Source organism: Lipotes vexillifer, unplaced genomic scaffold (assembly GCF_000442215.2).
Source record: "Lipotes vexillifer unplaced genomic scaffold, Lipotes_vexillifer_v1.1 scaffold1258, whole genome shotgun sequence".
Classification (NCBI taxonomy): Eukaryota; Metazoa; Chordata; class Mammalia; order Artiodactyla; family Lipotidae; genus Lipotes; species Lipotes vexillifer.
In genome coordinates, this window is record NW_006773444.1 from 415,076 (window position 1) to 440,173 (window position 25,098).

The window sequence follows — 25,098 nt, forward strand, 5'->3', positions numbered from 1 at the left end:
CTCTAATTATAATTAAGCTAATGCCGTCCAGTGGGTTTCATCGCGTTGTCTTTTTTTTTTTTTTGCTGAGCTGTGCGGCTTGCAGGATCTTAGTTCCCAGATCAGGGATCGAGCCTGGGCCCGGCAGTGACAGCACTGAGTTCTAACCACTAAACTGCCAGGGAATTCCCTATTGCATTGTCTTTTTTTTTCAAATTTGTTATTTTTGGCTGTGCTGGGTCTTTGTTACTGTGCGCGGCCTTTCTCTAGTTGCGGCGAGCAGGGGCTACTCTTTGCTGCAGTGCGCAGGCTTCTTGTTGCGGTGGCTTCTCTTGTTGCGGAGCACGGACTCTAGGCGCGTGGGCTTCAGTAGTTGTGGCACGTGGGCTTCAGTAGTCGTGGCACATGGGCTCTAGAGTGCAGGCTCAGTAGTTGTGGCGCACGGGCTTAGTTGCTCTGCGGCATGTGGGATCTTCCCGGACCAGGGCTTGAACCCGTGTCCCCTGCATCGGCAGGCGGATTCTTAACCACTTGCATTGTCTTTTTGAGCCTCACCTAGGAGGGGGGCAGACGTGGTGTTAGTGGCCTGGTTTGGCAAAGGAGGAGAGGGGTGGGTAGGGGCCAGAAGAGGTTCCTGCTGGGTGCACAGGTGGGCAGGTGGGAGAGAGCACAGTTCAGTCTTTCGAGAAGCCCTGTCTTTGCCCTGTTACCTGACCACAGACCCAGCCGTGGATTCCGTGCAATGTAATGAAGGCCATTGCCAGGCTCTGGAGTGACTCAATACAAAGAGAGTGGCCGGAGGGCGCCGGAGGAACCCCAGTCAGAGAATCTAGAGATGGGAGGCCAGGCCTGGCCGTGCCGGGACTGGCCGTGTACACCTGAACAAGCCCACCTGGGTGGCGATCGGGCTGGCATGTGGGGTGCAGGGAAAGGGCACAGCGGGGGCAGCATCACCTCCACCACGTGAGGCCAAACAGAGCCTGTCAGCGGGCAGTGAGGGGCCGGAGGCACGCGAGTCCTCCCAGGGCCAGAGTCCGCTACAACCTTCCCGGGTACGCTGGCCGTGTGCTCACTGGGTGCTCCACGGGACAGCTCAGGCCTTTTTGAAGGTACTCCCCAGCCTTTCCCACCACATTCTACCAAGACCACTACCTTAGAAGCTAAAAAGTCCCTGGTGGCTTGGGAGGGATGAAAACCCAGCAGGTGCATGGACCCTAAATTCCCAGGGCTCATGGTAAGTTGGGGACTGTCTCGTCCACCTGTGCTGGTCTACGAGCAAATGTTTTTATTGCCAAGTCGGAGATTTCAATTCTGTAGGGTTATGAAGGGCCTGAAGATATGCAGGTTCAAAGCCCCACAGAGGACTCTGATGAATGGATGGGGTGAAATCCATGGCTCTGAGCCAGTAGTGTCCTTTCACAGGTGTGTTAAGCGATTCCCCCGGACACGTTGCTAAGAGCAGGCAGAAGACACACCTGGTTCTCTGGGCAGCTTCTGGAATTCTCCTTCCTGGTGGGAGCTGCATCGAATCATGCTGGGCCTGGTACAGAGGCACGTTTCTGTCTCCTACCCAACCTTCCGAGTCAGGACCCCTGGGAGTAAGGCCAGGAGGACGCCTGCCCTGCATCATCTTGAAGGTGTCCATTCTGGAGAGGAAGTGTCAGAAACACAGGTTTGGTGCAGCCCGTGCGGTCCACCCTTACAGCAGGGCTCAGCTGTCAACTCAGCACTGCAGCAGAAAACTGTCAATGTTCCAGCAGTGCAGTCATGTTTTATGTCCAATAGAAATAGTGCAATAATAAAATATTAATATCATTTCACTTTTTGTACAACATAAAAAATAATGTAAGTCTCTTCCCTCCAATTAAAAAATACGCCAAGAATTGTGTATGTTTGGAGCTGGTTGGCTGGATGAACCCTGCGCTGTGCCTTGGTGCATCCACAGAAACTCCAGCATTCTTCGTGCAGGTTGCTTGTGAATTCAGTCAAAGCGTCAAGAACCAGCCTTGTCTCCCGTGTAATTGCATCTGGACAAAAGTATCTCCCAAGTGGTCCCACACAGCTTGTTCCTGCTCTTGCAGAGACACAGGTGGCTGTTTCTTCAATGCATAGCGATACAGTCCTGCTTACATTTAGGGTCCGTGTGCGAACACACACACTTTAGACACTAAAACTACGTTCAGTCTGGGGAGATGCTCACAGTAATGGTGACTAATCTGGGAAAGAGAAGAGGTGCATTTCCTACCTCTGGCTCACTCGAGGAAATCTATTCATGGAATAGGTTGATATCAAATTGGGAAGTGTGTTTTTTCCCAGGGGAGCTGTGTGGGGGAGGGCTAAGCCGACATCCTTGAGTCTTGTATACAGTGTATGCGTATGATGTGAAACCACTGCCCTTCAGTTATAATCGGAAAGCAAAGCGGACTCAAGCAAACTGGAGACAGTGGATGGTGTTGCCTTGTTGTAGCAAACGTGAAGTTAGTGTGTCTTACCTGTGGGGTGGGGCAGAGGTGTCCCTTATGGGCAGGTACCCTTAGCCTTGGATCTGGAGGCGCGCTTTGCTAATTCAGAACATCACCCAGGCACAGGGAGGCTGACTCTCAAGGCAGCCCTCCTCCTTCCAGCTGTACGGTTCCCACTTCTGTAACTTAGCCTCTCATTATGGGTCACCTAGCCCAACCCTGTCCAGTAAGACTTCCTGTGATGGTGGGGATGTCCTATCACTGCACTGTCCAGTACGGCAGCCACTACCACACGTGGCTATCGAGGACTTCAAACGTGGATAGTGCAACCAAGGAGCTGAATTTTTCATTTTATTTTTTATTACAACTTAAATAATAGTCACGTGTGCCTAGTGGTATCGTGTTGGACACCACACACCTGGATAAGGGCACACTCTCTGTCCACCTGTGCTCAGACCTGCCTTCACCTTCATCCTTCACACACCTTCCAGACGAATCCCCCAGCTGGGCTCAGTGCTTCCCTGGGAATCTTTTGCTACAGCCCTCGTAGACATCTATGCGTGCGTGCGTGTGTGTGCACGTGTGTGTGTGTGTGTGTGTGTGTGTGTGTGAGTGTAGAATTACAATGGAATTTTTTATGTTCTAAGAGACTTTGTCATAATTTTTATTTCAAATAACAAAACTCCATAGTTATAAAAATGACATTGCATAACTTGCCATAGAACAACTGAGGGAAAAAAGTTGTTGTACTGCAAATTAACACGCAATCATTTGGGGAGATTTGTCTGGAAGGTGTGGGAGGCTGAATGGGAAGAGGAGCTGGTTGGAAGATCAATCTTTTTTTTTTTTTTTTGGTGCGGTACGTGTACCTCTCACTGTTGTGGCCTCTTCCGTTGCGGAGCACAGGCTCCGGACGTGCAGGCTCAGCGGCCATGGCTCACGGGCCCAGCCGCTCCGCGGCATGTGGGATCTTCCCAGACCGGGGCACGAACCCGCGTCCCCTTCATCGGCAGGCGGACTCTCAACCACTGCGCCACCAGGGAAGCCTAATCTTGATGGCTTATGTTGTCAAGGTCTTGGAGTTCACATCTGTGACCCTTTGTGCTTATTTATAAATAAATAGCGTTTATTTATTTCTGTCCTGCTAGCATCAGACACGACCCCTGTCTTCTTTCCCACACAAACTTCCTATAAATGACTCGGCCAAGAAGAACTCACCTTCCTCAAGGAACCAGCACTGATCTTCTGTGAAGCTGCCCAAGACAAAAGGAGAAAAGAGTAGGGAAAAAAATGGTAAAGAGCATTCAGTAGAAATATATTGCCATGGAATAGATTAAAATGGCAACCAAACCTAGTATCATGAATTAAAACAACAACAACAACAACAACAATCAGTTCACCGAAGCTCAAAGCAGTGATACAGGAGATGAAGGAATATATGCAAGGACAGCCAGCATGGCTCCGAAGAGAAATGGGAGAGAGAAAGAAACACCCTGGTAGTGGGTCCATGCTGGAAGCAGCTCAGGGAGGAACCCTCCTGCCTGGACACTGTGAGTGACCTGGATGATGGGACAGATGGACATGCACACCAAACAGAAATGAGAATTAGAAGTTTTGAGAAAAGGGAAAGCTTATGAAAGGCAGATGAGAGAGACCTAACACACATATAATTGCTGTCTAAAAGAAAAAAAGACCTGCAGTGATGTAACACAAATATATTTAGACGTAATTCAAGAAACCTTTCAGAGATCAAACAAGACTTGGATCTATTTATAGATTGAAAGTACACACAGCATCCCCGGGGTGGTAGAGGGTGGAATGTCACCAGTAACTCAACATGGACCCCATGCCTGTCTTGCTGTTTCCCAAAAGGGTCTGTAGTGCCCCTTCCAGGTGTGTCTTTCATCCTGGAGTGCCCGCTGCAGGCCTGGCTGAGCTCTGCAGTCACAGATTTTCCACCAGCATCTCCTGTCCTGCGTTGGTCTCAACCCTCCTTGGTGAGCAGCCCCTCTTCCATGTTCCCAGTTCTGCCAAGGATGGATTTCCCACTTGTTTCCTGTCCTTCTTGTTAATGCTGTATAATTCCCAAGATGAGAAGGGTGGCTATGAGTTTACCGTTCTAAAACCCAAGGCGGTAGGATATTTTCCTGTTTACCTTTCCCAAGGGAACGCTTTTATCATAAAAAATTCTTCTTATAATTTTACAAATCACTCAAAATGGGTTCTAAAAAACCAATAAAAAATGTGATCAAGGCAGCGAGATCAAGTTTAAAGCTGTACCTTTGCTACATTTTGGACCCTGGCCCAGAGTTTCCTCCCCGGGGAGGACGGAAATGGCGGGTTCTTCCTTGTCACTCATCTCTGTACACTGCACATCCCGCCACCGTGCACTCTCTCGCCACATAGACTCTCACAGGCCTCTGCGCCTGCCCTGCCCACGTCCAGCCTTCCTGATGCCCCTCCACCTGCGCCCCACACACCACGCTGGCTTCTCCTCTCCCACGCCGCGGACAAACACAGCCCTTGCCACACACCCTACACACATTCACACACTAGACCCCCCACACACGCACCTCTCACGAAGAGGGAGTTGCGAATTATTGTTCTTGCTCTAAGGGCAGCCTGCCTTAGAGGGATGAGCTCCCCGAAACCGAGGATCCACATTCTGAAAACAAGTGATGGGAGAGTTCAAAATGCCATAGGCTGGCTCGTGACAAGAGACTCTCTGCCTGGGGTGGGGTGCAAGGAGGCGAGTCAGGCCCAAGGATGGCTTATGTGACGATGCCCTCGGACCCCCAGCTGAGGCCCTGTGGGAGCAGAGATTCAGGGCATCCATTCTCTTACTCTCTCTGCCCATTTCTTGTGTGACTGCAAAATCCAGGTTCTTGAACCGTCACTGTCTCACTGCGTGGGAAACGTGCCATTGCAGTGAACAAAAATGTGAGCTTTTACGAGCTTCTTGAGGTGTTTGCTACACCTGAATGGGGAGCTGATTCCTCCTGGAGCATTCAGCGGGCTCTGTTCTTGCAGAGGAGATGCGAGGAGGGGCCCACCCAGCAGGGCCACGCCAGCCTGCACGTCCCATCTGTTCCTCTGTAACTAGTTTTCAGCCAGGTTAGAAGCACGTTGTTAACATATCCTAAATCACTTCCCAAGATTTTCGTTGGCTGACCAGCCCGAGGGCTTTTAAGTACAGAAACAGACGTTACAAGTAATAGAAAATGAAGAACACTGTATTTATGTTTATTTCTAACGACAAGAAACAGAACATCAGTCCCTTATTTGTACAAAAATACCTGAACGTTTACAATTAGGTTCATGAGCCGAAGAGCTATGTACAGAAAGGAGCAAAGCACATGGAATAAAGGTTTTGTCTCTTCAGTTAATCCCTTCTGCAATCCCTGAAAACGCCTACAACATCAGGCCATCCTATGGTCACTGCAGGTGGCACTGCGACATCACAGCCCCCGGCGAGCCAGCCCCACTCCCTCAAAGGTGTGCCAATGGGTCAAACCCTCAGGTATTAAGTGCAGAAAAGAGAAGACAAAACATCTAGACTGAGGCACATACTTCTTCAAGGTTTAGCAGACGGAAGAACGTTCTGGAACTCTAACACATAAGGTCACAGAGCTCTCCTACTTAGCGCGAATCCCCAAAGCATTTGGCGTTTTCCTTCTCAGTTCAGACCAGGTTGCTACACGGAAGTTTCCATTTAGAACAGAAAATCACAGGCAGAGATAAAAAGTCAACAGGCTCCAAAACGACCCTGAGCTGTCCCGTTTACATTCATGTCATTTAAATACAAAAATAATAGTCGAATGTCCTTCAGCCCCTGGCTGGCCTGGCTGGACGCCTGCTTCTTGCAGGGGCTGCCTGTTTGCAGGTGGATCCCCAGCTGCCCGGTACAAGGGAGGTGGCTGGGGCCCCGGGAGGGTCACTCTCTGTGACAGTTCACTGCGGCCAGAAAGTACACACAGAACTGTGCGTCAGAGTCAAGCTTTAGTTCTGCTTTTAAATAAAACGTGTATTTATAAATATGCAATACTGCCAATACTAGCTGTCTATTGGAGGGGGGAGTGAGTCATCTCACTGGTGGAGACTGGTCTATGTAAACAGAAAAAAGAAATTGGAGAGGTGGTTTTTTTGTGTGTGTGTGCTTGATTTTTGTTTTTTTTAAAGGTTTTACCTCCAACCGGTGAAGAGAAAAATGTCTAATGGTGTAACTGGAGCATCAGTCCCTCCAATGGAAGCAGGCTGCCAGGTATGACTTGGAGAATGACCTAATTGTCAACGGTTGGAAAAATTAACAGGCTACAGAAAAACCAAAAAAAGCGAAAAACCAAAAAAAAAAACAACGCAATTGACCATTCATGGTTAAAAACATGTTTTACTAAAAATGCTTCATTTGTCTAAGTAGACACTTCATGGAAAACAAGTAGAGTGTGGCTAGTCAACTAACATACAGTGTCTATACCACAGACTGAGGTACAGCGGGTATGTGTCACTGTGTCCTAAGCCATGTGTGTCCCTTGGGAAGTGCTGCACTGGGCGGGGTCCAGGGGATCCAGTGGCCAGCAGGCCAGAGGGGCCAGGGAAGCGTGGCAACCGTGATCTGGGGAAAAGAAACCGTCCTTCACCAAGTAGTCTGCCTGCCTGTCAGGGGAGCCTTTCCTGCTCTGCAGAGACAAGGCTACCCTCACATCGGAAGACTCGGCCAAGGGGACAGGGCGGAGGCGGGGACAATGCAAGCCACCGTCTGACTCAGCTCCTGGAGCGGGATGCAGAGTTGTCTTGGTAACCTGTCCTCAGCCGATACTGCCGTGAGGGATTCCTGACCTCGGCCAGCCGACGGGCCACCCACCGCCTTGCACGGGCTGGCTCGGGGCCGTCGGCAGGATGGAGACCACCAGGCAAGACCTTCCCCTACTGGGCTGCCCTCTCCAATGTCTCCATCTCTGTCACCATGGAAACCCACTGGACACGGAAGCAGACCAAGCAGGTGCCACTTCCTCTTAGGTCCTCTGACCCACTGGAGGAGGGAGGGCAGCCCTGCCAGGCCAGCACCACTGCAGAGGGGGTAAGGCAGTGATGGTCCTAGAACAGGCTGGAAGGGCTGCAGCTGGGCCAGGCGGCCTGGTGTCCACTATGGGTGGGTGGTGGGTACCCACTGTGTCTCAGGCAGGCGGGCCTGCGGCCAACTACGAGCAGCCACTCAGCCCTGCGTGGTGTCTTCCAAGGAACAAGCCACCTGCAGTGTGCAGGGCACAGCACGTGGAGTCAGGTGACAGCATGAGAGGGGGCACGTGCTCAGCGCAGGGGCTGGCTGACCACCCGCCTGCCTGGCCACAGAGCGTGCCACGTGCCTACCACAGGAACACCTTTTATATCAAAAAAGCTTCCAAGGAAACTGGGGAGGGCTAGGGTGCCGGTTGCCTGTGAGTGACCTGCAGAAGGTGGGCACCACCCTCTGCAAACAGCCTCTGGGGGCTGCCCCTTAGCAACTGTCTTTGCGTCTTGCACAGACTGAAAAGCCACGGCCCCTCTTGCCATAAGCTGAATACAATATTGAAAACAAGGAGTGCAAAAAAGGGATCAATACAAAAAAGTAAACATATCAGTTTTAATTGTCAAGATTATTCCAGGGCGAGAGTTCATTTCCAATCACTTCTCTCCAGCTTGTGTTCCTCCATGGCCCAGCCAAGACCATCACTCCAGTTTATTCTCGAGTCTGCTGTCTTCCGACCACCCCGTTGAGGCCAGCGAGAGGGGCGCGGCCCTGCTGGATCTGCAGCAGCAAATCATCGTCAAGTCCAACAAACCAGTCGATCGTGGTCGGTCAGTGCCGAACGCACCCATCTTGCTCCGAGCCCCAAGGTGCAGACAGACGTGTGTTCTGAACGATGCACAGACCTCTTCACTCCAGTGTCAGCGTCCTCCAGCCTGCAGCCAGGGTAGACCTGAGGTCATAAGGCTACGCGGATGCAGTGGTGCTTCAGTCTGCAAGGCAGGACCCCTTTGTTCAGCTGGTAAAAGTCAACAAGCTGGATCAGGTCAGAGAATTTGGTGTTGCCGTCGTCAAGGCTGAAGAAGGTCTGCCCGTCATCCTCGCACTAGAGACACAAGAAGACCTGCCAAGTCAGAGGCCACAGCTCGGGGACGAAACAGGCCCCAAAGTCAGGATTAGTGCTGTCCACCCGTAGTGAGGCTCTAAGGGACACACATGGAGCTGGCGAGGTGAGCTAGGAAACGCCAGGGCAGGAGGTCAGGGGGCGAGGGGTTTGTGCTGGGTGCTTCCAGGTCCCTAAGCTGCCATGCAGAGCAGGTCCCCTGCTCCTGAGCTGGTCATGGGCAAGAGCCCCAAGCTCCTCCTGGCTCATGTGCTCATGAGGGTGAGGTTGACCAGTTAACCTGTGAGTGTCCGTGCACTCGGCACAGCCCACGGAGGAGGGTGAGGTTGACCAGTTAACCTGTGAGTGTCCACGCATACAGCATGCTCGTGTAAGAGTACACAGCCCTGGGCTCTCACAGTAGGACCCCAAGCAACCTCCTTCACCCCTCTGACGTTCACTTTGCTCTATTACAAAGCAAATGTTGGATTACTCTAAGGGATTGATGAGATCATGTAGGAGAAGAACCTGGCCCAGGTCATGGAATATCTGGTAGCTATTTTTCTTAAAATGGAGGACATCTACAATATCTCCCAGAAATGAATTCACATCGATTTTAATTGGATGAATTTTGAGATCAATGACTGCAATACACAGCGGTCAGGAGAGTTGCCCTGCACTGTTCACACAGAGGAAGTTAGCCTTAAACCTGTGTCGACGCATAAACTAAGAACCACTTCTTAATCCACAAACTCTGGAGCCCCAAGCACATCCATAGCCTGTGTTTAAGCCCTGAGGTTGCATTCTCATTGCTACACTTCTCAAGTTCCTGTCTGTCTGATAATTCTAGGATTTGGGGTTATTTGGGGCAATGGTATTGCATATTCTGCTGGCCAGTACTTTTTCATTTTATTTCATATTTGAGGCTAAGAGAATAACATCTGGTCAATAATGTAACGCAGCAGAAAACAAAAAGGGCTGTGGATGAGGCACTTTCCTGTGAACAACAGTCCCCAGGTTTGCTTATTACCATGTTTTGTGGAATCTGTGAAGCCTGGGCTGTAACCCACAGTCTGTCCCTCCCTGGTGGTCCAGGACAGGCCACTGAGAGCTGTGAGGGTCTCATTTTCCCCGTTTATACAGTGAGGGCATTGGGCACAGCAGGAAGCGACTTCAACAGACAGTGCCAGGCAGGCTGCTTCCCCCCAGGTCACAAAAGCCAGCCCTGCCTGCCCTTCCCCCTCCCGTTCATGCCTCCTGTGCCTGCAATGACTCTCCAGACAGTCGGTATAAAGTCCTGGGCTCAAGCACCCTTGAAAAACGCCAGGTCCCACTATGTGAAATGGATGCATTTGGTTACTTCAAGCCTTCTCAGGGCTTCACTTTGTAAACGACAGAGTTATATCTGGCCACCCTCTTTCAGCAGCATATTTCCCAGGTCCGGGTTCCAGAGGAAACATTTCACGAGAGTTGTTATTACCTGCAGAACTGACCACTTCTATACAACTACATCTATACGTACAGTGTACATAACACATTTGGAATTCATTTTGTGTATCTCGGCCCCAAAGAGACTACGCATTCTCGGAGGTGCTGACAACTGTCTCCCACACAACACCCAAGTCGTGAACTAGAATCTGAACTTGGGCACATGGAAGAGGTCAGTTACTTTTGGCAAATCTAACCAACATCCTTAAAGAGAGTGGTGTTGACCAATACATCATATTCAATAACGAGGCTTTCGAAATTGTTCAAAGGGAGAATCTGTTTTCTGATCCAAGGACCCAGTGGAAGGATTAACACTTGTCTTTGGGGGCCACGGGTCAGTCTTCTACAGGCTTCCTGAGTCCCCCCGGTCCATACCAGCACAAATCAGGCAAATCCTGAGGTTAAGTGGCCAACAGCCTGTGTCTGCACAGCCACACGTGATCCTTCCTGCACCAGGTCCTGGGCTAACAGCTCTGCTCTGTGTCTGCCCATCACCTGACTCTGCTCTTGCCATCGGGTGCTGTCTCGGCGGCACCTATGAGCTACACAGGCGTGTCGGGGCCACAGTACAATGCCACCATTTTCAGTGTTCTAGGGAAACACTGTTCCCAAGTTCAAACCACCAACCTCTCAAGAAACTCCTGAACGGATCTCACCAGTGAGCTTGAAACTGTCTGATGTTTACTGTTTCATAGTCTGCTTAGTTGAGACCTTGAAAATTGCATTAAGAACAAAACTGGTACACAGAAGAATAAGAATTAGTGTGAAAAACATCAATACTTACAGGTAAGATCTGGAAATTTTTAATTTTCTGATGATGACACAACGTGAGGACAAATGCCTTTGGGTTACTCTGGCTGTCACGGAGGAGAAAAAGCCTGGGAATGGAAAGAGTCAACTGACTGTTAATTTAGAAAGTCCAGACTGAATATATATATATAATGCTTCAGGAGGTTTTGGGAGCTGAGTGAGCTGTAGAGCTAGACCACCCTCCACACCCAGACTGTGCTTTCTGTCACTCTCCACTGAAAGGAACCAGGGCTCCTTGGGGACATGGCACCTCTAGGGCTGAGGCAGGGAAGGTACAAGGTGACACTGGTATACTTTGTGCCAGAAAATAAGAAAGCTGGCCCAAGAGGCAATGTGGCCCAATCTGGGCACCCAAGTACATTAACAGAAGGGATGGATTATAACCCATAGGCTAAGATAAGAATCCATGAGTCCACACTGGTGTGATAAATAAATCATAGAGGAGGAAAAAAAGCTCTTCCTAAGAGCAGAAAGTCAGCTAAATAAACAGAGAAGGATGATGAATTAGAAAACCACTATTTGGCCATCTGATTAAGGAGATCTTTAATAGATGCTGAAACCAGCATCAAGGTTCGATGAGAAACAGAATATTTTCATAGTCTCAGCATCTACCGCCTAACATTTATGACAGAGGGACACACGGTAACTTTCCAATAGAGAAACCTGGTGGATACCACCTTCAGGTATTCGAGTTACCACCACCAGGAATGAGACAATCCACCCCAGCACCTCCTGATGGGATGCACTAAAGGTGACCCAGCATCACCTCCAGGGAGTGAGCAGACGGCCAAACCCGGCACGTTCTGTCCTCACTGGCTCCTCCAAGTGTCAAGACACAAAGGAAGACAGGACACGTGCTGGTCCAGGGCGGTGCTGAGGCCAAGAAGTTCTTTTCCTTGGTGGTGAAGGATGCAGCAAGGACCCCTGGTAAAATCTAAGTGGCATGTCAGGTGACCGAACCACGTTCACGTTAATTTCCTAAGTTTTATAATGATACTGTGGCTGCCTAAGAGAAGTCCTTGTTTTTAGAAATTTTATACTGAAATAATTACAACTGACTCCTAAACGGTTCTGATAAAAAAATGAGAGAGAGAACATGACAAAGCAAAGGTGCTGCCATGTTCACGACTCAGGTGCCTGGATAACACGTATAGAGGAGATTCCATTATATGATTCTTGCAAATATTCTACATTTTGAAATGACATGGAAAAGTCTACAAATAACAAGTGATGGCCAGGCTGTGGAGAGAAGGGAACCCTCCTGCACTGTTGGTGGGAATGTAAATTGGTGCAGCCACTGTGCAGAACAGGATGGAGGTTCCTTAAATACTAAAAATAGAGCTACCATATGCTCTAGCAATTCTACTCCTGGACACATATAAATAGAAAAAATAAAAACACTAATTTGAAAAGATACGTGCACCCCAATGTTCACTGAAGCAGTATTTACAATAGCCAAGACATGGAAGCAGCCCAAGTGCCCATCAACAGATGACTGGATTAAGATGTGGTACCTATACACATATATACAGTGCAGTGTTACTCAGCCATAATAAAGGATGAAATTCTGCCACTTGCAGAAACATGGATGGACCTACAGAGTATTATGCTCCGTGAAATACATCAGACAGAGAAAGACAAGTGTTGTATGATATCACTTGTATGTGGAATCTAAAAACTAATAAAGATGAATATATATGCAAAGCAGAAACAGACTCACAGATACAGAGAACAAACTCGTGGTTACCAAAAGGGGAGAGGGAAGGAGGAGGGACAAATTAGGGGTATGGGATTAGCAGATACAAACTACTATGTATAAAACAGACAAGTGACAGGGATGCACTGTGTAACACAGGGAATTATACCCATTATCTTGTAATAGCCTACAATGGAGTACAATCTTCAAAAATACTGAATCGCTATGCTGTACAGCTGAACCCAACACAATATTGTAAATCAATTATACTTTAACTAAAAAATTACTTTAAAACTTAGAATAGCACCAAGAAGCATAAGTCATTGCTTTTACAATGATTCCAGAACAAATCTGGAATCAGACGGGAAGACCAAGTTATTCTTTAGAAAGGAAAAGGCTCTGATCCCAGTGACAAAGTAGAAATGGCCTGAGAGGAAACATACTTTAAAGGTATTAGACACGAAATGGCGGTAATCAGCTAAACCATCAGTTTCTAGATTGTAATGTCAGAGGGAAGGCAGTTACATAAGCCTGGGAAATCCCATGTTATAAAAGGTAAAAACGGTTTATTTTACTACAGGACGTCTTGGAGGCTTTAGAATGTAGATATTCATCCCGACTCCCTTAGGGCCCCAGCATGAGTTTTCCTATCTTACCTGACTCTTTACAGCATCTTTTATTCTATACCAGCCCCTCTTTGATAGTATTTTGCAGGACACACCTTGGAGGTGTGAACCGGGATGCACTGTTAGGCCAGGTGGGCGGGAGACATGGGGCCTCGGAGCTGGAGCTGGACCCCTGTGTGATGCGCTCGGTGTCGGCGGAGCCTGAGGGCAGGAAGACAAGAGGGCCAGCTCCTCTCCTGGGCAGGGCTGCGCGTCTGCGCCTCCCAGTCTGCGCCCTTTTCTCCTAGTGTTTCACTAGCAGAAACCTGGGGGTGGGCAGGGCTCAATCTTCCCAGAGGAGAAGCTGGGGCTGTGTTTCCTCACCTGAGCCCTCAATGAATCCCCTGATGCTTCCTTCTGAGCCCCAAGGAGGACGCTGCCCACCTGCTTTCCAGTTTGGGGTGTGACCTGGGAGATCCTGAGGCTGCCCCACTGGCTTGGGTTTACAGGTCCTGCCTAATGGTCGTCTACACGGAGGAAAGGGGGTAGGGCCTAGGAGTCAGCGAGATTCTTGGATCTGACACTCGGGAGCTTCAGATCACGGGCTGCTGCCTTGCCAGCCTCTCCTGCAGGACCACCTACACGCTCAGGGCTGTTGTGTAGTCATTGTGGACACTGGAGGAATTGGTGATCGCCACCAGCAAACCACGGGCGCAGGGATTTCGGGGCAGGCTGGGGGGTGGCTACTTCAGAGACCAGGCTGGGAGCTAACATGCCACGGACGCCTCTGCTTAGGTCATCGGAATGGAGCATGGAATGAAAGTGCTGAGGAATGTTAGGACTGAAGCCAAGGCTCACATGTCCATTTATGAAAGTACAAAGGGGCTGAGGGAGATCAGAGCAATAGCACAGCTCAGGTGTGTGGTGGTCCCGGCACCGCACACACTGGCCTCACTCAGGAATCACAGTGGCCCTGTCACTGTCCCCATTTTACAGTGAGGGCAGCGGGTCCCAGAGAAGTCAGGCAAATTCTCCAAGGTCACACAGCCAGAAGAAACTAGGGAGGAGCCCCGGCACAGCAGAAGCAAGTGCGCAGGTGGTTCCTCCGTGACCGGTGAGCACCCTACGCTTTTCCGAGGTGGCTGTGTTAGCCCTGGGACGGCACCCCACTCTGCCCCAGGGGAGGGAGAGCCGCAAAGAACTCAAGCCTTGACAAAGACGTTGCCTTCCACCCAGCGGAGGGGCCTGGGGCGCGGACAGAGGGACCAGCTCACGACAGACAGGCACAGGGGACAACAAGGGGGTGGCGGGGCTTGACCCTGAGTGTGAACGAGGCAGGGGCGGGACGGGGGGCACAGAGCCTTAAATGCCGCAGGTCCCGACAGGAGCCCCGGGGAAAGATCAGCAGGGGGGCCCACAGCGCGGGACTGGCCCCTTGAAAAGCTCCTTCTGTCCCAGGCTCTGGGATGGGCTGTCGGCGGAAAGAGGGGAAGGAAGGGGGCAGCCAGCGAGTGCCAGCCCCGCGGCAGGCCCTGCAGGCCCAGGGGGTGTGAGCGCAACACGCACACACGTACACGTGTGCACAGACCCGTGCTTGCACGCGCGCACAGGTCACCTGTGGGGGGCTGCCCGGACCCAGCGGACTTCAGAGCCGCCTCCCGGGTTGACTGCAGGCTCTGCTGTCTCTTTCCAGCCCCCCTCACCCCAACTCCATCAGTGATTTGAGGCTAAAGGTCTAGCAAGTGGTGTTTTGTAACGGTTGTCGTTCTGGCCTGCCCTCCAGTGCTGTTTTCTGCTTGCTGTCTGACTCTCTACATTGGCTTCCCTCCATTACCTCTGCAGGGAGGGGTAATGACTAGGAATTGATTATTTAATTTACCTTGTTTTCCCAGCACGTTTCCGCCCTGAACAAGGGGATGAATGGACGATGTGGCATCACTGCAATGACACCTCATGCGATGTTCCATCACCCTGCCTTTTGATTTTGCTAGAGCGCCAGCAGCCGGATGTTGGGATTGAAAATTATAACCTTAGACGCAACTCAGACCCCAGGGAGGACAGAGAGAAACAAGGCAGGCAGGGGGAGGAAAGTTGGCAGAGGGATGCCCACACTTCTCACCAAGGCTGGACAGAGGCAACCTCGCCAACTGGTGCTAGACTCCAGGAAAAGTTGAAAGACAAACACGGTTTGTCCGCCCCAGGCTCCCCTGCCCGAGGACAGCTCCTTTTAACGCAAAGTGGGCCGGCTGGGCCTGAGCTCACAATCACTGGGGAAGCTTCTTCAAAACACACTGGTCCCCCGCGTCCCCTTCCTGAGCCTGGATGTGTCAGCCCCTCAGGGATGTAGGTGCCACCGCCCTGGGCCCCAGGAGGGATGCTGTGGCCACGGCACCAAGTGACACGTCCTGTGGAACCTTCACTTCTCTGGCATTGTCAAAAGCAGCTCTTTTGCCCCTTTCCTGTTGGCCCATTTCTATCCCCCTCTAATGTTAAAAGAACCTGATTATAGGAATGAATCACTAGGCATTTGAAACTAACTCCTGATCCATGCTCTCCTGAGCACACACGGTGCCTTGTCTAACCTGCTGATTCTTTTCCTGGATAAAAAGAAGAATGAAGAATTAAGCAGTTAAAAAATGACTGGCTCTCTACCCTCAACAGCCCCCTTAGCAATTCTGCAGGCAGATCACTTGGGCAAGATAATATCCGAAGAATCAGCCAGTCTGAATGCAATGGAGAAGGATGCAGAACCCAACCTCCTGCCTCGATGACTCACTGGGATTCTTCCCCTCCACCTGTCACTGTTTTTCCCTTTAAAAACTGTCATGGCTGAGCAGAACCTTCAGAGTTGGTCTTAGGACATGAGTCCACCTTCTCCCCAGATTGCTTGCTTTTCTTCTGATTAAAGCACCTTTCCTTTCTACTCACACTTGCCTCTTGAATTACTGGCTTATGACTTACGTCACCTGGTAAGCAAACCCACTTGGCTTCCTTGGAACGAATCTCACAGGTGATACGGTAAATGGGACACCATGAGAACATTTGAGGGCTCACTTTGGATGGGATTTAGGGCTGTAATGGGTGAGCATCTTGTCCTTGAAGCCCTGGAGACACACACAAACCTACAGGCAAAGAACATCACTAAGAGAGGAATTTCGGAGGGTAGGCTTTTCTCTCTTAGGCAGAAAGTTCAGAGGAGAAGCATCTTGTTTGTAGTCAGGAGGGGTCATCTCTAAGGCTCTAAAAGGGACTGTTCTATGATCAAGTGACATTTCAAATAAGTCGTTTGGAACAACTGTACAGCCACATGGGAAAAAAATCAGATCCATCTTTAAACAGTGCACCGGGGATGAATAAATTCTGAAATGTACCTGGGATCTAAACACACAAACAAAAATGAACAAGCAAAAAAGGAAGAAATAATCATGAAAAAAATAGGAAGGAAGGAAGGGGGGAGAGAAACAACACAAGTTCTAGAGGATAACATGAGCAAACTCCTTTGTGATTGAGAAGCAGGAAAAACTTATATGACTATGAATCAAAAATCCAGAAAGATACAGGCTAAAGGACAGAAAAGATAAACTTGACCATATTTAGAAAAATTGTATAACCAAAACCCAAACAAAACCAAACCCAAACCCAAACCCCCAATAGCTAAGTCAAAAGGACAAATGACAACCTGGGGAAAAAGGGTTTGTAAAAAATGGATGTAGGGGCTTCCCTGGTGGCGCAGTGGTTAAGAATCCGCCTGCCAATGCAGGGGACACAGGCTCGATCCCTGGTCCAGGAAGATCCCACATGCTGCGGAGCAACTAAGCCCGCGTGCCACAACTACTGAGCCTGCGTGCTAGAGCCCGCGAGCCACAACTACACCGCAATGAAGAGTAGCCCCCGCTCGCTGCAACTAGAGAAAGCCTGTGTGCAGCAACGAAGACCCAAAGCAGCCAAAATTTAAAATAAATAAAATTAATTTAAAAAAACTGTATATACAAAAAAAATGGATGTAGAAAACCGGGCAAGTATGTACCAACAGTTCAGCAACACAAAAAGATTGGAAATGAAACTGGCCCTTAATCATATGCTAGAGACCCAGCCTCCTAGATGAGGGAAAGGCAGGCGACTCTCAGACATCCCTGGGGAGGGGAATCGAGCCAGAGTTTACAATGTTACCCATCCGTTCAACACTCCCATTTCTTCGAACTCACCGGCAAAGAGACACTAGCAAAAACATGAAGATGGGGCACAGTGTGTCATAACAGAAGCCTGGAAACAATGAAGCTCTATCGTGTGAAAGAGAACCCAGCAGGGGACAAGGAAGGGGGCAACCCTCCTGGCCATGCCACCCCAGCATCCTCAGGCCGCAGCTAAGCTCAGGGTCAGACCTCCGTGGCCAGTACACGCCCTTGTTAAGATGAGGCAGACTACGGAAACAAATGTGTTTTGCTTATATTTTTAAAAGGAAACAACAGAAGGATAAACAAACAAACACTGATGAAAATGTTTACCCATTGTGGAGTTGGGGGCAGAGTAGAGTCACCAGGCCAAGTACCTGTTTTTATAACTTTTGACTTTGGAACCAAGGCAATTTTTACATAGTTTTAAAAGCAGCATTAAATTGAAGAGGAAATAAATCAGATCCACTTAACAAAAATCAGAAACAAACAGAGGAATGAACCTGAAAACATGGCAGTTTGGTGGTGGAACCACGGGGAAGAATTACCTTAAGGTTGGTACTTTAACATGACCTGCCTGGACTATTCCTTAAGGATTAAAAGGGCTGCAAAGAAGTGCGAATTCAGTAGTACTGAAGTAATGTTATCAACATTTTCATGATGTGATATGGGATACAGCAGACAAGTACAGAGTGAGGTAAAACAAATAAGTAAGTGACTGTCATTAGTAAGATTTTTCAGAGGAAGAGAAGAGAGAGACAATAAAATCAAAGGTGTACACACCCTGTAATTTTCCATTTGAATTGGCAGTATCAATGTGAACCTGTAATCTATTTTTCAGTTTAAAAAGCCTATGTCCTAGTTCTGCCCATGGAAAAGACCTACCAATTTGGTTTCCAGACGCCATTTTCCACTACAAAGAATTAGGGGCCTTAAGAGAATGTGTCACACCAGAAAGCAAACCCGATTAGTGCTGGGTCAAAAGAACTCAGGAACCAACTTGAAAGAGGCCTGCCCCATGGGACAAAAAGAGGGCATAGGGAACGTGAAGAACTTTAAGCTCGAATTGAAACAAATTAAACACATAGTATCTGAGTTCATCATGAGGGTTAAAAACCAAAACGGAACACCTCATTTGTAAGTACCGGAAGACGGCAGAACACCAAATCGTGATCCTGAAAACTGACAGAGAGAAAAACAAATACGTGACAAGGAAAAGGATTTTAGCTAAGGAATGATGAAGGAATAACAGAATTAGAAAACAGTGACTCTGTGACCTCTAATGAAACAATAAACCTGGGCGGGTTCAGTGGCTCAGACCATTCTGTGTAGGGGGCTGGGAGCTGGACTGGGGGCCGGGCTGACAACGCCAGAGCCCCGCCCAGCCCGGGATGAGGAAGTGGGCAGTACAGACATGCAGCCCCGAAGCTCGGTCCCGGGAACAGGCTCTGAGTCTAACCAAGCTTCTGCCCACACTTTACAGGAAACGAGGGAGAGAGAGGAACACAGTCAGAGAAACCACAGGTACACAGTTAGCAAATGACCTACTTCTTCAACAAAGGAAAGATATGACAAAGGAAAAAAAGGAAAGAAAATGGAGTGGTGGGGAGACTACGATTATATTTAGGGAGACAGAGACACTTCAACCAGACGCCACGGGTGGATCCTGATTTAGACCAACTACATTTAAAGGGCTTTCGTGTGTGTGAACATGATGGGACTTCTGAGGACACTAAGAAATTCTTGTTTATGTTAGATGCAACGACGATAGTGCGGGTCTCTCAGAAGAAAAGGGTCCTTATTTTTCAGACACTCACTGAAATACAGTTACTGGTAAAAATTCCGAACGTCGGGGATTTCCTTTAAAATAGCTCAGAAGAAAAAGGAAAAAGTAGAGGAAGAAAAGGGGGAAAAGTTAGAAGGAAGGAGAGGAAGGCAAAGAGGAGAGGAGAAAAAAATAATAAAAATGTAGGAAGGGGAGGATACCAGCTCCGGTGAGCAAATTCTGAAGCTTGGCAAGAGGCAGACGGGGCTCCTCACCCTCTCCTCTCTCATGTGAACTTTTCGAGTCCCATGAGAAAACTTTTTAAAGATGAAGGATCTGAAGAACAAAAGGGCTGCTGTGAGTTGAGCAGCTCCCGAGAGCCTGTCTTTTGAGTAGACCCAGTGAGAGGCAGCCATGACAAGGATGGACCAGGGCATCCAACTAACTCGTCTGGGTCTCTTTTTGCGGGGGGTGGGGGGGGGGGGTGGAGGCAGGACTCGGGCTGAGCTCGGGAGGGACCATGCTGCAGTCACAGTCACTCACATGTCTGCAGCCACACCCGGGGCAGCTTCCTCTCATTCACAGTGATGCTGAGCCTGGCCGCCGGGTTTGCCTTGACCATGGGGGCGTCACCTTGAGAAGTGCTTGTGCACTGGGGTTGACCTCTTACCCTTGGGATCCCCGTGATGGCCACGATGGACTCAGGCTAACCTGCCAGAGACCTGTGCCCAGGCACCTCGGCACCCAGCCACGGCCAGCACTAGCCACCAGGCACGTGAGTTCTGCTGGCCCCGGTGGGAAAAGCCACCCAAGCAGCCCTAACTGTGAGAAATGATACAGCTTTGCTGCTTTGCGTCACTAAGATCTGGGGTGGCTGGGGCAAAGGTCAATGATATAAGGCATAAAGCAAAAGGTGTAGGCAAGAAGATACGGTTTTCCACTGGCCCACTGCCTTATTGATCAAAAAGAAGCAACATGCGTTCTTCATCTGTTCGAATTTCATCAAGGAGGTAGAGAATGATTTTAGCGTCTGGACAGAAATGGACTGCAATCCCTCTCTCCACTTCGTAGCCGTGCAAACCCTGCAGTATCCTCGGTCCCCTGAGCACACTGCTCCTCTTTAGAATGAGGCTGCAACCGCTGCCCAGCCCCACACCCCATGGCAGGATCCTCTGAGGAGCTGAGCCCAGCAGACCCTCAGCAGACGCCCACCCTGTCCGTCGTGTCCCTTACCCATCCACGAGCCCCTGCTGCTTAATGATCCGGTGTGACTCCTCCCTGGAGATCCTGCCGTGAAACCAGTGCTGTGTCCTGTGAATCACTGCGGGAAGCAGAGGAAGGTGGGTAGCCTGGGGCCCGCGCACAGCGGCTGCCCTGCGAGCTCACTCAGGTCCACACGGGGCCCGGATTTCCGCGGCTGCAGCTTTCATGCTGCGCTCTGGGCCTGGACAACGTTGTGAAGCTCAGGGAGGGCTGGGAGCTCTTTTATTTTATTTACGTACAAAAATATCAGGCCAGGATGCCAGCGTTTACCTGTACTTAGGGTGGAAGGGTGGAGGGGGCTCTGGCTCCCGAGGATATTCATTCGCGTGCTTCGCTTCTGCAAAAGAAATCGCCGCGTTAGTGCTAAGACAGCAGAGTGACACAAACAGCACGCCACCTGGGACACAGCTGGGGCGGGGAGCTGGCCAGGTGACAGGGCCCTCGACCATGGAATGACAGACACCTCAGTCCCATGTGACCACAAGGACAGACAGCTTACAGGTGGCAGTTGTTAAAAACACCAGAAGCATCCCCATCCTGGTATATTTCTAAGGACTCCAGTATGGAAGCAGAGACGTGTTTGTCACACACAAGACATGGAGTGAAATTCCCAATACATCTTAGGAGAAAAGCACGAGATTTTCCAGGGAACTCAGGCAGGTCTGAACACTGGTCGTGGCTTTGGGTGCATTCTCCTTTTCTGCGCACTCTGAGGCTGAGGGAGGGGGAGGCTTTCGGAGCCAGAGCTGTGGGCTTGTGTTTTGTACACTGTCTTTAAAGCTCAGAAAAGCTTGGAAGTTGGGAGATATTCATCCATCTGGCGATTAGGAACTTGGGCCTCAGAGTAAAAAGACTGCCCAAGGATGTGAAGCTAGTTAGAGGTCGAGCCACACTGGGAATACCTGGCCTCACGCTCTGCCCGCCCGGAAGACTCCAGCAGGAACGGGGCTGCGAGCCGGGGGAACCCAGGGCTCTGCTCCTTGCCCCTCCCCCCACGGGAGCCCAGGGACGAGGGTGGTGCGGTGGCAGGGTGCTGGGCACATGGAGGAGCCCAGGAGGGCCAAGGCTTCCTGCAGCTGAGAACTCACAGCCACCCACCCTCCCAGCCTCTCACCCCGACGCCAGCACACAGCCATTCCTCTGGGGGCAGACCAGGCGTGGAGTGGCCACCGTGAGGGAGCCCATCCTGGCGGGACAGGGCCATGGCCTTACCCTCCAGGCGTGGCCTTCTTCCAGGGCTGCACTCTGAGCCTCAGCCGGGTTCTCGATCACTCTTCCCGTTTGCCCAGAAAAATCCATGGCCACAAGGGAGTTCTCGGAGACACTGCGCTGGAAACGAGAGGCCGTGAGTTCTTAAGATGCAGGGAAACAGCCAGGGCAGCAGGTGGGAACCTTGGCACAGAACAGCCGTGCCTGGGGAGGGGCAGGAGAGGACGGGCAAGTCCCTCCACCATCCCAACTCTCTAAGGATCAGATGGAACATTCAGTGCCACAAGTGCCCCGGACTAAAAATGGCTTGGGTTTTTCTCAAGAAGAACAAAGAAATGTTCCAGGCCTCTCGAGGTACTCGAAGGCCACTGGTGAGGCTGCTGGTACCCACAGGATTGGGACTGTGTGGTCTTTCACGGGGTCCCGAATGTGCACTAAAACTCATCAAAGAAATGGAATCGTCAAGTGCAAGCCAGCCCTCACCATCAGCCAAGTCGGGTAAGTTAGTTCAGGGAAACACAGGGACTCGTTCTGTGGGATAGTTTAACATCTAGGAATGGACATCGAGGGGCTGTTAAGATCGTAGTTTGAAAGGATGAAGCATTTCTGCACCTCTGGGAACTAAAGTCCATCCTGAGGACACAAGATGACTCACGACAATCTCAATTCTCACAGAGAAAGACTTAAGCGTCATGGTCAACAGCACCGCGGGTCCCACAGCTGAAATGGACGAAAGCAAAGGTGGGAAGGCGGCTCCTCAGTGGAGCTGAGAGTTGCTGTCGACATTTCTGAGTACGTGAATGGAGAGCCCTTAAATGGAGCCATCTACTGAGGCAACCCTGCGGGGAGATGTGGGGACAGGGTGAGGGTGGCAGAGGAATCTGCTCCCGGCAGGCACACTGTTGGGACGACCAAGTCCACCTTCTGGGAAACGCAAGGTGGTGAGATATTCTGGCTTCTCTGAAACGCACAAGCTCGTTCTGCAGCTTCTCTGGTCAGCCTCATCCGAAACGAGATGTCCACAGCACATGCTGACGCAGCAGCTGAGTAGGAACTTGGTTTTGGGGCTGGCAGCTTTACTTACCACTGGAGTTGAGAAGGGGGACAGCATGGCCTTCCTCTGCTGAGGGATTCTGTAGTTCTGGTAAAGGAGCATTCCATACTGAAGGGGAAAGGAAGGCCAGAGTCAGCCACTGCGGGGGGGGGGGGCCTCGGGAGCCCCCAAAGCCCCAAATGTGGCAAACACACGGCTGTGGGGGGCAACAGTCATACAAAATAATGAGCAATCCCTGCCAACAGCCTGGTGAACTCAAGAACAAACACCCAACAGAGCACTGTCTCTGGGGCCTGCCACCACCAACACTCCATAGACAGTTACCGCCGACTGTCTTGGGATCCTGGGTGGGCAGGAAGTAAGCAGGGCAATAACAATGTAAGAATGATGAGAGAAGAACAACCACCTTACTGAATGTTGCTACAGGCAAAGTTCTCTCCTAAGTGCTTTATGCTGCTCTTTTCTTTAATCTTCTTCATTTTACGAAATATGTACTTTATCCCCATTTTACAAATAACAGAACACAAAGAAGTGAAGCAAGTTGCTCAAGTGAAGCAAGTAGCTAAAGTAGGGATTCAGGATCTGAGTGTACAAGCCTGTTCCCAAACCAGCGCTCTTCCTAACCACCAGGCTCCCTGCCCAACCAGCTCAGTGGCTCATGCTTTATTTCCCCAGGAAATAAGCACTACGGGTCCTGCAAAGTCTTGTACACTCCCAACATCCCAACCTACGCTCCCCAATTACCCATTCAAACCACACAGAAAAGAACCAAGGTCAGGAAGAGAAAACTCAGGTATCATGTGGGCTGCATCTTTCTCTTCACTGTCCTTTATGGATGTAAGCTCATTTCCACCTTGAGGCCCTGCAGTACTCGTTTCTACAGTTAACATATTTGGAACACGATGAAAAGGTCTAACACAGATACAAGTGCACTCCCGTGAGAGGGGAAGAGAGAGAACGGGTTAGAAGAAATGTTTGAGATAAGGGCCAAGAATTTTCCAAAACTAAAAAAAACCCACCAAGCTACAGAATCTAGGAGTGGGATAAAAACGAAACAAAAACGAACAAACAAATAAACAAAACCACCCAGGAACATCATGGAAAACAGAGACAAAGAGAAAACGTTGAAAGCAACTGGAGGAAGACACACTTTACTTTCACAGAAGCTATGAGAGGAGGGACAGCTGACTTTTTAACTTGAATGATGGGAGTCAGAAGACAATGGGATGGGTGAAATGCAGGAGAAAATAACCTCTAACTGAGGATTCAACCATCAGTGAAAAGTTCCTTCGATAATGAAAATAAGATAAAAATATACCAAACAAAAACGGAGAGATTTTTGTTGCCAACAGGCCCATACTCAAACAGCTGCTGAGTGGAATTCTGGTCCCAGAGAGAAGAATATAGACTCAGGGAACAACAAACTGCAGGGGAGACCTTCAAGATGGTGGAGGAGTGAGATGTGGAGATCACCTTCCTCCCCACAGATACACCAGAAATACATCTACACGTGGAACAACTCCTACAGAACACCTACTGAATGCTGGCAGAAGACCTCAGACCTCCCAAAAGGCAAGAAAGTCCCCATTTACCTGGGTAGGGCAAGAGAAAACAAAAGCACAGAGACAAAAGGATAGGTACAGGACCTGCACCAGTGGGAGGGAGCTGTGAAGGAGAAAAAGTTTCCACACACTAGAAGCCCCTTCACTGGTGGAGACGGGGGATGGCGGGGGGGAGCTTCGGGGCCGCGGAGGACAGCACAGCAACAGGGGCGCGGAGGGCAAAGCGGGGAGATTCCCGCACAGAGGATCGGCGCCGACCGGCACTCACCAGCCCGAGAGGCTTGTGTGCTCACCCGCCGGGCGGGTGGGGGCTGGGAGCTGAGGCTCGGGCTTCGGAGGTCAGATCCCAGAGAGAGGACTGGGGTTGGCGGCATGAACACAGCCTGAAGGGGGCTAGTGCACCACAGCTAGTAGGGAGGGAGTCTGGGAAAAAGTCTAGACCTGCCTAAGAGTCAAGAGACCATTTTTTCAGGGTGTGTGAGGAGAGGGGATTCAGAGCACTGACTAAACGAGCTCCAGAGACGGGCACGAGCCGCGGCTAACAGCGCGGACCCCAGAGACAGTCATGAAACGCTAAGGCTGCTGCTGCAGCCACGAAGAAGCCTGTGTGCGAGCACAGGTCACTATCCACACCTCCCCTCCTGGGAGCCTGTGCAGCCCGCCATTGCCAGGGCCCCATGATCCGGTGACAACTTCCCCAGGAGAACACACAGCCCGCCTCAGGCTGTGGCAACGTCACGCCGGCCTCTGCCGCCGCAGGCTCGACCTGCATTCCATACACTCCCTCCCATGCCCCGCGCCTGAGTGAGCCAGAGCTCCCTAATCAGCTGCTCCTTTAACCCCGTCCTGACTGAGGAAAGAACAGACACCCTCAGGGGACCTACACGCAGAGGCGGGGCCAAATCCAAAGCTGAACCCCGGGAGCT

At 50.4% G+C, this 25,098-nt stretch overlaps 1 protein-coding gene across 4 annotated transcripts in view; it reads right to left on the reverse strand.

Annotated features, from left to right (window-relative positions):
• Nucleotides 1-8,047: 8,047 nt before the first annotated feature.
• Nucleotides 8,048-25,098, reverse strand: part of GRB10 (growth factor receptor bound protein 10) — a 167,374-nt gene continuing 150,323 nt past the window's right edge. For all 4 annotated transcript variants that reach the window (XM_007448337.1, XM_007448336.1, XM_007448339.1 and 1 more), the window contains 6 exons: nucleotides 22,641-22,718; nucleotides 21,560-21,676; nucleotides 20,618-20,684; nucleotides 20,318-20,405; nucleotides 10,821-10,914; nucleotides 8,048-8,551 (listed from right to left, as the gene is read on the reverse strand). In XM_007448337.1, coding sequence (XP_007448399.1) covers nucleotides 8,405-8,551; nucleotides 10,821-10,914; nucleotides 20,318-20,405; nucleotides 20,618-20,684; nucleotides 21,560-21,676; nucleotides 22,641-22,718 — 591 coding nt within the window. In that variant the 3' untranslated portion in view covers nucleotides 8,048-8,404. The remainder of the gene's footprint in view (nucleotides 8,552-10,820; nucleotides 10,915-20,317; nucleotides 20,406-20,617; nucleotides 20,685-21,559; nucleotides 21,677-22,640; nucleotides 22,719-25,098) is intronic.